Raw genomic sequence first — 16,287 nt, forward strand, 5'->3', positions numbered from 1 at the left:
CGGGCCGGGAGGAGGAGGAGCAGTGACAATGAGCCCACTAGAAGGAGGAGGATGAGCAGCTGCATATGTAGAGCCGGTCACCAGTCCAGAATGGGAAGGTGGCACGGGAAGTTGAAGGGGACTAACAAATGCAGTTTGTGCCGAAGGAATCATAGGGGGAGGAGGAGGAGGGGGAGGACCTGTAGGATTGTAATAATCCACCATCTGAGCTGGAAGCATCCTATATAAAACAGAACAAAAACATTGAATGCACCAGAAGTCAGGACTTACAGATCATCACACTTAAACTGCTCTCATCCAACCTCAGATAAAACAAAAACCAAAAGGAATTTAAACTGCTGAGTTGAAGATGCCAACGAGAGTTGCCAAATACTGACGCACACTGCGATTTAAGGCAGATGACGAAGTTAAAGGCAGCGTCTTTTTAGCACTCCACAAAGTGAGGTTTTTTAACAATACTCCTGCCTAGCGAGGTATAAAACTGTTTTTGTTATTGAACAAACACTCTGTGAGAATGTGAAGTACAACGTCTATGGTGGAGGCGGCACCAAGAAAGCTGCAGACTCTGCCTAGCGCCTCCACAGAAGATCGAGCATCAGAACAAACACTAAGAGACAATAAAAGACATCGGCATGGAGGACAGCGGAAAGAACGAGCGGGAAGATTTACCCAAAGCTGTATCATGTATCTCATGATACACTTAGTCAAGTGTATCAATTTAAATAGTATTTAATTAAATTGATACATCTGATGGATGCTTCAGAGAGGAGGAACAGGGAAGATCTAATTTCTTCGTTAAAATGTCATTAAAAGAATTCTTAAGCAGAACAAAATGGGAATTAATACGAGAGTTATGAAGTAGGTAAAGAACTAGATACAGGAGACAGGAGCTGAAGGCAAGTTCCTGGTGACGCTTGGTGATACATGTCAGTGCACGGTAACTGTGAACACTGACAATGGTCGTGTACCTGGGCACTAAGCACAAGTATTCCTGTAACAAACTGGAAATAACAGAGAAAACGCAGGTTGGAGCAGTCAGTCACAGCATAACCGAGTCATCTACAGCACGACACAGACAGGAATCAGGCAGACACTATCCCAGGGGGCATCAAGCGAGGCTGAAAAGCTTTGGCTTGCTTAGTTCGAAACAGCACAGGCAAGACTGACGGCAGCTTTGCTGGGGTTACAACTTGAAAGTTAGAGCTGTTTAAGCAAAAGAACCCCCAGGCATGGACTGGCTCGCGAACAGTCGTTCTCTTGCTACTGAAGAGCCAGTAGCCGGGAGCAAGCCCTGCGTCAGAACGCGCTCAGGCAAACCGCCCACGAAGGGGTTTGGTAAATGCACATCGTGCATTATGTGCCACTCGGGAACTTGTTTCTGGGCTGAGGAGATCCCTCCCAATTCTGTCCTACGCTCCTTTAAACAGTCATTCCAGGGATGGAGCACCGACTGCCACCTTAATCACACTCAGCATTACTTTTTCTGCACATTTGCTGAAGTTTAAAATATTATGCAAATTATGCTGAAACTATTTTCCACGTTAAAGGAAAATTATGCCCTTTTTAATACTACATTAGGAACCCGTAATATTTTTACAAGCACATTGATTTCACCACATTCAATACACAGTTCATTATTTCTGCTTCACTTATTTCTCACTTCACTTAAACTCAGTTCATACATAGAAATTATACCTTCTTTTTTTCCTGCCCTCCCCAGGGAAATAACTACTATATTTGGGGTCTTTCTGTGTGTAGTATATGTGCATTATATGTCATGCTGGTTACGAAAAACATGCATCCCTCTAGTTTTGTCAGGAATCCACTGGAAGAAATCAGGAGGTTTACCCATATTCTGCTGGTACCACGGGGACTGAGCCGTGCTGGCCATCGGAAGGCTGGGGCGGAGGCGGAGGTGGCTGCTGAGGTCTGTTTAGAGTAGCATGGCGCACAGTGGTGGAAGGAGGTCTGTATTCATGCTCATGGCTTTGGGGTGCTGCCATGTACTGTGGACCATCTCCTGTTCCATACGAAGGCATTGCTATCTGCTGATGGAGGGAATGGTTCGGAGTAGCAGGATAAGAATAATCTGTAACGTCAGATGCATGGGACCTAAAATTAAAGTAAATGGACGCAGAAGAACAGATTATGAGTGTAACAGGGTATTATCTAAATAGCTCACAAGAAAAGCTAAAGAGAATGCAATCAGAATTATTTTTCTGCAGCAGAACTCCCTGATTATCAAGCACCATTCTCTTGTAAGTCCACAGACAGCACAAGAACAAATGCAATAAAAAATCATGGTTCAGCTTAATACGACTCAAAAATAAATTAGTCGGACAAATCAGCATAAAAGGACTGAAATGGAACATTTTCGGTATTTCAGCATCCTAGCTGCATGCAGAATGTCCTCCTGTACACAGACCTCAAAAAAGGCAAAAAAATTACAGAGCTTTCCCCAGATTTAAGAGTTCTTTAGTAGCCATAAGGAGGCATCCTGGTTTTGTCAGTGACCTGGACAGTCTCTTGTTTGATGACACTTAGCAGGCCTGCCTTAAGTTAACAGTGGCAGCAGCAAACAGGAAAGCAATACCGCAAGCACTCACAACTATGCAGCAGAGTGTGTTTTACCAAAGCAGAGAAAGCCAATTTCAGAAGTTAGAAAACGGTTTTTACTTTGTTTGCACAATTAATTTTGCTGGAAAGGCTTAGAGAAACCGGGAAATGTCAATATTAGTTGAGCAGAGAGTTCATAAAGATACAAAGTCTAGGATGCTCTGTCGAATAAGCCCAAGAGAGGGAGCAAAAGGATCTCTTCATCCCATCACTGCAAAGAGTTGGTTTAGTAACGAGCAGTCGTGCAGCCTGGCTTTTAGTGAACACAGTAAACCGATGCACGGATCTGTAAGGCTGGAAGCAAGGGAAGCAACAAAAAGCCAGGGCTTTGAGTAAAACAAGGTGACAAACCCTTTGGGCATTTTGTCCTCTTTCAAGCTTCCTGCCTGTTCCATTTTCTTTGCGTCACTCATGAACTCAATGCCCATTTTCCTTCTCTCCCACTCTTCTTTTCTTGTTCTTACTTTCCTCACATTTATTTGCTGGTTTCTGTTTGGATTCAGCTTGTGTTTCTCTCTCTGAAGTACAACAGGTATAACAAATACATCGTCAGTCGCCACAGTCTGGACACTGGGATGTCAATGGTTAACAGGCAAGTCTTACAATTAGCAGAGGGGAAGAAACAGGAGGGTTTGTTTTCTTACTTTAGCGTTAAAAAGGAATCTCCATACAGCCAAATACACTTCTCTGTGACCTTACTTAGGGAGCACTGCTTGTGCAGCAGCTGTCAGCATAAAAATGTCTCTGACACCAGGACTTATTTCTATAGGTATGGGGGGTTTATCGCTTAGTTCCTACAGCGAAGATGACCCCAAACAAAGAACAGCCTTCTCTCCACATCGCTACCACGCACAACGTTAACCCTCCATGCATACACAACACAGATTCAGGATTCAATCGCTGATATCTGAGTCACTGAATTTTAAGTTCCCCACACGTTACGAAATTTGAAGGCTTCTGTAAGTACAAGACGTGTCATACCACAACATCTGCATCCAACATAATGACCCATTCGACAATTTCTGCTTAAAATAGCCAAATACAGACTGCAAATACTGTGGATATCGCAACAGTGAAACACAGGTTGACATTGCTGGGAGATTAAAAAAATTTACTTCAATACAATTATGTAAACTCAGGAATCCTGGAAGCAAGGTGTTAGGGCTGGAAAAGGACTCATAATGTGTGAAATGCAGAACTCGTGAGAAAAGTCCACATGCTGCACTGCCAGCTGAACGTCAATGTAATTTTACCACATCCTCCTATGGAAAGCACAGTCTTAATGAAACATCACAGACTGACAAACAGGAGATAACATTTTGCATTAGAAACTGTAAAAAAACCATTGGTAATTAAAGGATTTTAGACAGAGAAGGGGTCTGAATGTGAAACAGCAGTAGCAATTTTTTTCAAGTTTTTTGTTTCAATTACAAGATGATTTCTCTTCACAAAGACGGAAACATGACACGTACAAAGTGGTGAGCAGATTTTTAAAAATTTATCTCCACTGGGCAGCAGACTAAAGGTATCGGTCCACACTGCTGCAGTGGTGGCTGCGTCCTCAGCTGGCACTTCAACAATTTAAATGCTAAATTGCCACACACTTTCCCCAGTAGATTCTGTTTATTCCTAACATTACTGCTAGCAACTAACCATGACAGAGGAAGTAAGTGGGAAAATCCTCTAGAGAGACCAGCTCGGTGGAAAAACTCAGACTTCCGTGCGCACCAGGAGCAGGTGCCACCCACCGAGCTCAAAGGGAATCTCAGTCAGGGATGAATTCTGCTGTGGGTCCCCAAGCAGAGATTTCTGCTGTTTCAAGCAATAACGTTGCATCTGGGTTTGTAGCTTGATTTTTAGACAAATATAACATCGATAACGCTCGACTACTCCACCTTTAGAGCGTTCTGTTAAAGGCAAAAGCATGTTCAACTGAGCAGGTCACAGAAGAATATTAAAGCTATCAGCAGCGTAACACAGGACACACCAGGCACGAAGGAGGAGGCACTGACAGCAGCTAGCGGAGGCAGACTGAAATGTCACTACAGCGACTTAGATCAAAGATAAAGCAGGCAGCAAATACTCATCTCACTACATACAGTGCATAACAGCATGACAACAAAATCCTCATCTAAACCAAGGGAGAGAAAAATCATTACAGAGCATGTTATGTTACTTACGCTTTAAAATCATTTTGAGAGGAACTTTAAAACAAGCATTGGTTGTCTTTAAAACAAGGTTGGTCTGTTCTAACTACTCCCGACCTGCAAAAACACCTAATTCTACTCAGTACTTCTGAACAGACAACTGTGGTATAACAAACAGCTTTGCTGGACACAGACCTAGTATCTGGGGACAGGGATCCCTCGGAAGACGCTCCATGGTACACACTCTGAGACAACCTGTTGTCAGGTCTAAGCTCTTTGTCATATGCCATCATATTCCACTCCTGGCGTCTGTTCCTGGCTTTTCTAACCTTTTTCACCTCACGGGTGGTGCCATCTATACGCTTTTGCTCCTAATGTTCAAACAAAAGAAATAAAGCATGCAAAGAGAGAAAAAAGGGAAGGGAAAAAGCTGGTTAAAATGCAGTTAGAGTGCATGAAAACAAGACCAGATTTACAGGTGAAGCCAAGTCCTCACAACGTTTCTCTGCTGAGCACCTCCTCGTGCTACGAACCCCGTTAGCAGGAAGACTCCTGCGCTGTCCTCTGTAGGATGCACACACCGGTGTCATACAGACCTACCGGTTTTCCCAGTGCAGAACTGTGACTGATGAAAAGCCAGAAAGCTGAACTTCCTCTGACATCGTACGTCGTTTATCCAGACCGTCCTGAAGCACTTGTAATTTCCTTCTCCCATAAATCAACTTGTGAGAATGTTACATATGCCCAGAGTTATTCTGGTTATTCATTAGGGTCACAGTCACCTGAGGCCTTGGGCAAGCGTGGGGAAATGGAACGCTTTCCTATTTCACAGTCTATGTGAAACAATTTTTTGTTTGTTTTTACTTCCGCTGATTAACTACTGCAATTCCTCCCGCTTCTTCCTCCTCATCGTTTCCCATTATCGTATATAAACGTGAATGACACTAACCCTCCTTGTGATGCGTCAGTAATATTCAGGCCAGTAATACTTGTACGCTTCAAGACGAATCAGTCTATTTAGTTTTTAAACTCTTTCTGTATCATTTCAGGCCCCATCGATGTCAGTGTTCATCTCTCAGTGAGATCTCCACACAGTGGGACTCGGTGCTTTCACACCCGCGAGATGCTGTCCTCACCCACGTTTAATACTCGTTAGGAACAGAACAACAGTACTGGTGCTTCAGCAGAAAAATAAAAAGGGTATTTATGTGCTATTCCTTTTCCCAACACTTAGGAAGGCACTGGATTTTATTTTTTTTTAATAAGCTGCAGACCCCCATCTTAGCATACAAATTCACAAATAGGTTAAATATCTTTTATCTCTTAGTAAGTCAGTAGTAGGCTTTTGGCTATTAGAAAAATGGTTTATCAGGAAATACTTCCATGGATATTCTGAGAATGCAGCCATATTCAGCTGTATTTAGAGAAGAGTTCGGCAAAACGTTGATAAGCAAGTATCTGATTCTGTAATCTCTGCCTTCAAAGTGAGCCAGTCTCACCAAAAAGGAAAAGACAGAAGTACATTGCAGCTGAACACCGGTATTTTACTGACTGTCAAAGAGCGCTGGGTAAGTAACGCTGAGATCATCTCTTTGGCATTATGCGACGAACAAAAATCTATCAGAGGGTTTGCTTGCCCTTGTTTTGGACCTCCTGCTTGTTCACGCATCTTCGTATGAAGGGCCTGCTGATCTATCTCCAACATTAAGGATGACAGAGAAAAGCCATGTTGAAGCTCAACATCCAAATGTTCCAACGACACTTGCTCATTCCTGGCCCTTGCAGCAAGTAGATTTTTGATCTGATTCATGTTAAGTAAAGATCATCACCTCAGTTCTTAATTCCTTCCTGTGAAATCTTATTCTCTCCCAAACTTTTTAGAATCATGCCCTTTTCTATCCAGTTTATGCCAGGCTTTACTTTCTCCTCTAATATCACTTCTTCACATCAGAATTTCCCAGTACAGGAACTGCAGCAGAAGGGAGACAGATTCAGTCATGCTTTATTTATAAGTTTTGCTAATGGTTGAATATACACTTGTTAAAGGCTTTACATCTGTCTTTTCCATTTGATTGCTGCAAAATTTAATTTGTTTTAATTTGTGACTTTTATCTTGGTCTATTTACAAAGGATTTGTTACCAAATCATGCTAGATTTGAGAGGAAAGTACAAGTAAGCCTTTTGGTTAACTGAAAATATGCTCTAGGTCCTCCCACAGAAGAGTAACTCCATCCTCTAAGGGTTACAACTTCACATTTCTTGCAAGTTTCTAGATAAATATCCACCTTTTGACCAACGTAGGATGTTGACTGGAAGACAATCATGTTGATACAACTCCTGTACAACCAGGAGTGCTTACATGACTGCTTACATACAACCACTATTTAAAAGCTTGGCTTTAAGGAGATCTCTTTCGTTTCTAGGAAAAAGGTAGGTGCATATGCATGTGTAAATAAACAACACAGGATTAACACAAAGCTTTATGTGTTTTTATGGCATCAGATTTCAGTTGATAGGTTGTTCCTACCCTTAGACCAGCACCTCTAAGTGTGCTAATGAATACTGGAACCTGTTTTGCTCAAACAGTACTACACTCTACTGGTATGATTTTTGGAATAAAAATTGTATAAATGCATCTCTAAAATGCTTAATTTCTTCCAAAACACTGGGGTGGGCCAGTTACTAGCAGCTGACAAAACTCTGTACAGCCCTAACTACACACACCCCTAATAGCACAGTTTTAATGTGCTCCAGTCATATCTTCACTCCTTGACAATGGTGACAGCTCTAGTTTTAGTACCAAGAGCAAGGAGAACAGAGGTCTAGGAGAAGCTGAAGCCTCTCCAAATGGCTACAGTTAGAAACATTTCTTAGGGAAGTTAGGAAGAGTCACTTCCTTTCACCGAGCGCAGGAGAAGCTGTGCCAGACACATGGATGCTGTAGGTTAGCCAGAAAACAGGGACAGTCACTCAGCTGTTGGCAGGAAGCGATTTCAGCAAACACAGCAAACGATCAGAGCCTTCCAGCAGGGTTAGGTTCATTTTGATACTTGTGTCACTTATTGTTACCAAATGATATTCAAGGCATTAGAGCTAGGAACAGAAAGCAGCTTCAGCAAGTACTTGCAATACTTTCAAAAAACTGGAAGCATGTGCCTAGAGTATCCTCCTGACTTCACAAATCTACAAGTTCCTACCAATCACATCATCAAGAACGATTTTTGAAATACAAGCCCTCCAAATTTAGAGGTGTCTGCTTCGTTAAGTAAATAATCATTCCTCAGAAAAAACAGGGGACAATAACAGGCAAAGCAGAAGAGCATCCCTTTGGTTAACCAACAGTCAACAGCTGGTCTACTGTGGTCATTGAATCCAGAATATTACTGACACCGGCACGAGTCAAAACCACTGTCACTGAACTCCCCAGCACTGATCTACTGAGACTTTGACAGTAAAAAAAAAAAAGAGACTACACCACAGATTTTAGACTTAGGGAATTAAAACTACAGTTTTCTTCGGAGAAGTTGTTCACCTGATAGAGCCAAACAGCAGAGGGAGCCTGCGTGAGGTTTCTCCAGTTAGTTTCTGCAGTAAGTATGGGATCTGAAGGCAGGAAAACTGAACTCCTCTCAAACCTGCGGCTGCAATGCTTCAAGCACTTAAGGCACATTACTAAAACTAGACTGGAGAACTGATTCTCCGGTGCAAGGATCACTCTCAGGCTTCGCTGACCACCTGAAAAACTGAGGCTAAACCCCAGCTGTACGGTATCAGCTGAGCAGGACTGCATCTGGATGCCTGGTTTATCATTTGCTCAACACCACACATCATTCCACCTGCACGGTTTCCCAACAGCTTTCCTGTTCTGTGCTCCCGCAGAGTAGGAACTGCGTAAGGAATTCTCGCGTAGTAGAGTCAAACGCACCTTTGGACACAAAGCTGTCGCAGATGCTCTGGACTGACTCCTGGTCGCTGCTATCACAAGGCAGGACAGTAGGAGTCTGATAGGCAGCTGCGGACCCAACGGGGCTGTGAGACACCTCGCCCAGACCCTCCAGCCCCCTAAAGGTTCCAGGTGACAAAACTCTCCTGCAATCCAGATTTCCTGCTGTCGCCAAGCAACACCTAGCCACGCCAGCTCGGTCTAGGCTGCCTTGCTCTGAGCTGGCCTCGTTAAATATTTAACCACATCAAACAGCACTCAGGTACCATTTATCGAGGTGGGCATTTCTGCGCCGTAGAGCCGTAATTCCACGTAACTGGAACTGAGCGTGTTCCACACCTGGTTTGTAGACTGGCACAAGACAATTAAAATCCACAAAAAATACAGCATGGATGGAAATAAGTGAGAGATACATTGCCTAAAACATAGTCTCAAAGCAAGTTTATCTATAAAGTGGTTTTGTAAGAATCTCTCTAAAGCAATCAAAGGTTTTTCAAGCAATATCCTAATTTTATTTTAAAAGCTTTTGTATTTTTTCCTTTTCAATATTAAATCAGAATTTAAAAAATAGCAGTTTCTTTTTATCACTCTCTCTAGTGAAAAGACTTAAATTCAAAGGCAAAAAGGTGGGAGGAAAAAAATCCAAAGGGTATGATTATCCCTTCGTATTTTTCATGAAGAAATACTGAATCTTTAAAAAACCAACTGAACTAGAGAATGAAAGCTGCTTTAATTATTTTCAGTCTATTAATCAGCTCTGTGACTTACCACACTGAGAATATAGAGGGATTAGAGCTTTGCATATTCATTTTTATACAATTATACAAATAACCAAGTTAATATTTCCCAATACTTTGCTTTGGACAATAATTTCTACTGAAAGCGGTTACTCAAATTTTTTCAACTCTACTTTAGTATTTCAGCACTGGGATACCTGTCAGAACAGAAAACACTTTCCACTCATGCTCCTAACAGGAAGACCTGATTTATTTCTTCCAGAAGTTTTAAAATCCTCAATCATGTTTTAGTTAAATCAAGTTCTCCCATTTTGTTTGAAAACGCTGTGGTCTGAAAGCTTTGTCTAGCAGCAGGAACAAGTTACTAACAGAACTTTGTAGAATGTGAACAGTACGACTCCCCAGTCGTACCCTACAGTTTGATTCCTAAGCGGCACCGTGTGTATTAGTGTGTATGCACACACAAATTACATACTCGATGCGTACACACAAACACGCAGCAACACGCACACTCCGGTATCAGACACTACGTATACACACCGTGTGGTGCAGCGGATATGTTACGCCTGCTCGCATACACACGTGTACAGGTGTGCTGACCCAGGTGACAGCCGTGTGTGTGTGCACTGACACACATTCGTGTCCGTGTACGTGTGCATGGAAAGCAAAGCAGCTTCCTCCTACTGCCTCTGAGCAGCCTGTGCATCATTTGGACTCCTTTTATTCTACATCCCTTATCTCTCACTGAACCTTTCTCGAAGGGCACCTTCTGCCAGATAAGATAGGCAGCCATTGCTTCAGACTCTCCTCCCTCCCTTTTTTTTCCAGAATCACCTTCAAATAACTTAAAAACCTCAGGTTTGACAAAAAACACTGACTGCAAAGAACCTGCAGAATTAGCAACTGCTTTCTTCATTCAAAACTAAAACCCATTACAAAAATCTTGAATGCATCAGAACACACATCTTGGACCAAACTGTTGAAGATATTCCAGAAAGAATGAAGACACTTTTCTACAAAAAAACCTTTTTTTGTTGTTGTTTCCTTTAAGTTTAAAACCCACAAACAACATTAATCCTAAAATTAACCTTCTCTTGTTGCTGAAGCACAGAATAATTTTGCTGTGTATTATCATCTTACTGACTTGTGATAGGTGTAAAGAGTTACCACCAAGTGATTAACAAACCTAACAAAATATTTATTTCCACATAAGCTCGTGTTTTGCTACAGGAGTTAATGCTGCTGGATAAAGAACTACGAAAGTAAAGGAAACCGTAACTCGAATTCCTTCCCCCCCCGCCACATCAGTCTTTTCTGAAGCACAGCAGGGCCGTTCTGCTCAGTCCTACTAAGCAGATACTGGCAAAGGATTAGAGAAAGCATCGTGGAAGATAACTACAGTAGTCCTGAAATTCAGTGTGCCACCTTCTTAAAATAGACAGTGTGAGCTATAAAAACTGACTCTACAGCCACCTGTGAAGAGGAATGGTCTTTCCACACACACAAACTACACGATTTTTATGCCTTGACAACCATACACAGAATTTTAATACATACACTAGCTACTACGTTTCTGCTTTTACCTTCTGCCTTCTCTTTTCTTTTCGCTTATCTTCAGTATCTTGTAACATTTTTTCTTTCCAAAGATCAAAAAAATAGGAAGGATCAGTATAGAACTTCAATCCGTCTTTCTTATCATCCCTGGAAATACAGTAGAAGAAAGGGTAAGAAAATACGAACTAGTATTTTTCTAACCAACGAAACTCACTTTAATGATCGTCCAAGCTTCACCTTTTTTGCACTACTGGACAGCAGCGTGCCAAGCGCATCCAGTACCACTCTTGGTAGTTACAGTTTACAAACTGGTGTGATTCACGCCAGAATTTCAGGGGACGGGGGGGAATCCACAGCCCTTTGGGAAGCATGTTCCCAGGCTACGCCTCATCAGAGCTCAGCAGGAGCTGACGGGGCTCCTGCATCAGCTGGCTCACCGGAGTGAGTGGAAGTCACCGGTGCTGCAAGACCAGTGCCAAGACAGGATGTGCAGGGGACAGAGGAGCGTAAGAACGGAACTCAAGTGTCTCAGCAGAACTGGAAAAGCAGTACTTGGCTCAATCCAGATGGCCTTTTCCTGATCTTTTATTTGCCTCTAAGTAACCAGGAAAAGAAAAAGGCGAAGACTGTGTGTGCACACGCGGGTGTATGCTGTGGGGAAGAGGGAGAATAGAGGGAAGGCCAAAGCAACAAAGCCATCTGTCTGGATAAATGAACCAAAGCAAGCAGTTTCACATCTGATTAATGTTCTTTCCACCTTTTACATAGTCAGTGGCCCTTGCTCTCTGGTCCTGTGCTGCCATGTAACACTTACGCTGAAACAGGAATATCTTTGTCAGGTACAACTCATGATTTTAAGTGTGGTAATAGCAATTCTTGTTTCCATGAACAGCGAAGTTCCTGAGAAAACAAATCTCCATCACCAACACAACTTTTCCCTTCTGCTGTAATTATTCTCTGCGTACAACTAGGAGACAAAGGGCAAAGTACAAGAATGTAAACAATAAATATTGCCATACCTGTAAGGTGAAAGAATATTCAGAGGTGGTGGTTTGTCACTCTGATTATAAATATCAGCCACTGGGTTAGGAATGCTGTTCTTTGAAACTACCTGCTGATCTTGTATTGTTGAGCTCTTGAATGCTTTTTTCATGTTGATATCCTGTAATGATACTGTCAGAAGCAAAAATACTTCTGTCACAACTCTGAAATTCACATAAGTGGATAAATAATGTCCATTTTACACTAGCTATTTAAAACGTTCCCAACAAAATATAGAGGAGATTTTTCCTTAGTGGATAACCATGACCTTTAATCACAAAGGCACAGAAGAACTACCATAAGAAATCAGCTAAGTCTTACTCGGTCCAGAGCCTCCCTTAAAATAATGGCACCATGGACTGTGCCTTGGAAAATGATGCAAGAATCCTGTCACGTGCAGATGTCCAATGATCTCCCCTTTTTATGAGGTTTAACCTGGACTTCTAACAGCAGAAAGATCGGCTTTGAGTCTGAAGCGCAAGGTCTGGTATTTCTCTGACACATCGTCTTTTATAAATTCACATTCAACCCCATTCTAAGTTCAATTAAATTAGGGCCTCCACAACCTCCTGTGAGCAAGAGTTCCACATTTTTCACCGTCTCCCAACACCAAAATCTTTCCATGTAACTGTACATCCCTTGATCCTAAGTCTTCCTCATCTCTCTACGCAGAGGAGTACTTACCGTCTTTAGGCGGTCCAGTGACATACGCCCATTTCTTCTTTCCACAGTTCTGGGGGAGACAAGACTAGCCTTTTCAGGCTTTCTTTCTAAATGACAGATTTAAGTTGCTTTTAGCTGTTCCTGTCACTTTTAGCAAGACTTTCACTCTTAGTGTTCCTGAGATGGAGTGGCCATTGCTGAAAAGATCCAGTCAGTGCCAGTGACGATTTCAGTGTGGCAGAAAGCTCTCCACATCACTTCCATTCTTGGGCAACCGGGAATACAGGTTTTGACTGCTGCTGAATGGTGCCGTCATCTTCACTGGCTTGTCTACCATGACACTAACCACTTCTGGAACTGATCGAACTGTTTTACAGCAGCGTAAGCTGTAGCAGTAGTGCAAACGAAACACCCTGTGGGGGTGTTTTTTATTATTATTATTATTCCTATTGACATTTCATCTAGTATTTCTTGTCCATTCATCTGATTATTGAGTCCTGAGAACAAACTGTAAGAATTTCTCACAGTAACTGAATAGAACCAGGGAAAAATTTAATATATTGATGACCTGCAATGCCAGAAAGCCAAGGAGATTGATAGAGACCCTGTAAGGTATGCTGGTTTCCTCTGTCACGACGGAAACTAAATCCACTCTCTACCCAACTACTGTTGTTACCTGAGTCTCACCTCCCAGTCCAAGACCACTTAGATTATTGTGAAGCTTTTAAAATATCCAAAAATCAGAATATTGAGAAACTACTTTTTATTTAAACCTGTCTATAAGTGAACCAGTGAGGTATTTCAGGCAGTCTTTTCAGATGTATCTATCTGAACGGTTCCGTTCTTGTTTGAGAGAAGATACTCAGAAGAGCACAAATGCAACTTCTACAGCAAACAGCTAATGAAATTTCCTACTAACACTGAAGTGACAGCAGTCACAGACGTTCATAAGCAATTTAGTGTCAAAGACAATTAGCAATGCAAGAGTAAAAAACCTGATTAAATTCTCAGTCCATACACTAGTTTCCCCTTCCAACAGGCTGGTTTTTTACTGACTCTCCAAACTCCAGAAACTAGCCAGAAGATGTTGCATAACACAAATCAGACATTAAAAAAAAAAACCACAATCAAAACCAGCCTCTGATGAGGACTACGTTCCAAAAAACCCGCTGACTTTAAAGCATGAAGACATTGTCCACCTCAGCAAGGATCAGGTAGAGTGTGCAAATATCATCTAGTTTCCTCGTATCACCACCACAACGTGCCTCAAAGACTACGCTGAAGCGACCCCCTAACAGCCTAGCTTGTGTTCCCATATAGCTCTTGACCTCTCAGACAGTAAAGGAGCAACTATCAACTGTGATACTCTACCAGTTAACACATCCCAAAAACAGAAAAAAAAAATCAGATGTAATAATTTTCAGAGAGTAACAAGCTAAAAATAGAAGCCTAAACATTACACTATTAAATATGAACAGCAACATTTAATATTGGCATTAATAGAGAAACTAAATAGAATAGATTATACCAATGTAAATATTAAATACATAAACGATATAAATCGTAAATATATCACAAGTAGCAGTAACTACCACGGAGTAAAGATTACACTTTTGTCCCACTGTAACAAGTTTTAAATTTTACCAAAGAGCAGGAATCATCTGAAGAAGGAAGACAGGCAGTGCCTGACTCAGCCACTAACTGAACGTAGAAGGAAACGTGCACGTCAGCCGCTCTCAGCACTGCACGGAGAAGTAGGTTCTACCGACCCGGGCAAGTGCTTTCAAACTGTGTAATGACGTTACTGACACCCTTTGTTTTTACAGTGTATTTATGAAGTGAATGACCACACACAGGCAAGGGAGGGTGGAGCAGCGTTTGAAAGGAAATGCTGTTTTCTGGTGACGAGAACCCCCAGGAGAATTTTGTCCAGTTGACACAAACACACAGCTCCTCATTTAGGTAAAGAGCAAGAGAGATCTCATATGACTCCAGAACAGACACTACGAACGTAGTCTGTGACCACCCCACCCTGAAATAAGGACATTGATCTACTTCCTCAAACTTTTCCCAATATTCTAACCTAATTTCAGTAAGGTCTAGATTTATTCACTTCTGACTTACTACACTCAGATGAAAAGTTTTCCCTGTCAAAAAAGCAGCTTAACAGCTCCATTACTACTGGGGCTTCTTGAAGGAACACTGAGTCAGAAATGAAGACAGTTATACACCTTGAGAATACCTTTTCTCGCTCTAACAGGCGTTTCCCAGCTTGCCTTACTGAGGAAACAAGATGAAATACCGGTTCGAGATTGCTTTGAGCAGACAGAGATTGCTGTGCAATTAAACACTGCGGTCCTGTCAGCCTCACTCCGGGCTCCCTGCTTTCAGGCAATTACCTACCCTCTTCCACCGTTGAATCCAGCTGGGTAACTTTGACAGCGAGGCGATCGATCCTGTCTTGAAGGGAATTTGCTCTAATGTAGAAGCTGTTGGCCTCATTAAACAATTCACCAAAAATGTCTTCAGCATGTTTGCCTGTAAGAAAACAGACAGGGAGATGTCTTTGCTAAAGGCTTCCGAAACACAAGACAAACAGCTTCGGCATCCCGGAGCTGTAACAAAACAGTACCCGCAGGATTAGAACAGCGCTGTTCATCATTCCACAAAATCCCGAGTAACAGATTTGTACAAAAATCTCAACATACACCACAAACGCCACCTGAAGTCTGCTCTCCTGGACATCCCAGTAACTCTTGTACTTAAGAAACCAGGAGACTTCCAAATTTTAATCCTCGTGTAGCTCAGCTACTGCCAATTGACACACAACCAATCATCAAAACCTGCCCTGTGATGAAAATGAAGTTACTGCTGTCCATGAGAGCTTCGGAAAGTAAATCTCAAAATCTGAGATCTTGCGATGCATAGTTGATAAGATTTAATTACGAGCATAAGCACAAGTCAACGCTAAAGTGAAGGCAAAGTGAAACAGGTAGAAAGCTCTGTGAGGCAGCCGCTTCCCTCTGCAGAAGCACCATGCATGCACGGTGCTGTCACTGAGCCATTGGAGAGACCACGGCGGCACGGACCGCACTTGCCCATGGCCAGCAGGACCTGACAGAGCACAAAAGGAGGAGCTCACAACCCCTCCAACCTTCCTTTCAGCTGCTGCAGTTTCTCAAGCACTAGGAGTGTGTGTGGTCCAGGTCAGATCTACCGCCCCAGGCCCTACCCTGAAAGTGCTTCAGTAGGCAGGAGTGCCATGTGATGACCCCAACCCCTCGGTCCACAGACCCTTGGGCACAGACGTTCCCTTCCTAGGCTTCACCTCCCCAAGTACCAGGCACCCTCATCCACAGTTCGACTCTCCTCCTGCCCCAGCCCAAACCTCTCAACCACTCCGGATCAGGATCCCCAGTTTAACACTTCTGCTCAAGAATTTCCCCGGTAAGTGTCTGGTTCCACCCCAACTCACTGCTCCTGCTCACTCCACTGACAGTAAGCACCGACTTGTGCCTCAGTCCCTCCCATCCAGAAGCTGCTGCGGCATTTCAGACCTCCCACCCCACAACTCCTGCAGCCAACA

At 42.7% G+C, this 16,287-nt stretch overlaps 1 protein-coding gene across 1 annotated transcript in view; it reads right to left on the reverse strand.

The window, feature by feature from the left end:
* WASF3 (WAS protein family, member 3) overlaps positions 1 to 16,287 on the reverse strand; it is a 47,355-nt gene that overhangs the window by 1,329 nt on the left and 29,739 nt on the right. The window contains exons 3-8 of the mRNA XM_010139350.1: positions 15,105 to 15,239; positions 12,017 to 12,170; positions 11,027 to 11,144; positions 4,959 to 5,134; positions 1,849 to 2,112; positions 2 to 220 (exon numbers count right to left, since the gene is read on the reverse strand). Of these exons, the coding sequence (XP_010137652.1) occupies positions 2 to 220; positions 1,849 to 2,112; positions 4,959 to 5,134; positions 11,027 to 11,144; positions 12,017 to 12,170; positions 15,105 to 15,239 (1,066 nt within the window). The remainder of the gene's footprint in view (position 1; positions 221 to 1,848; positions 2,113 to 4,958; positions 5,135 to 11,026; positions 11,145 to 12,016; positions 12,171 to 15,104; positions 15,240 to 16,287) is intronic.

This window comes from Buceros rhinoceros, unplaced genomic scaffold (genome assembly GCF_000710305.1).
Source record: "Buceros rhinoceros silvestris isolate BGI_N320 unplaced genomic scaffold, ASM71030v1 scaffold11827, whole genome shotgun sequence".
Taxonomy (NCBI): domain Eukaryota; kingdom Metazoa; phylum Chordata; class Aves; order Bucerotiformes; family Bucerotidae; genus Buceros; species Buceros rhinoceros.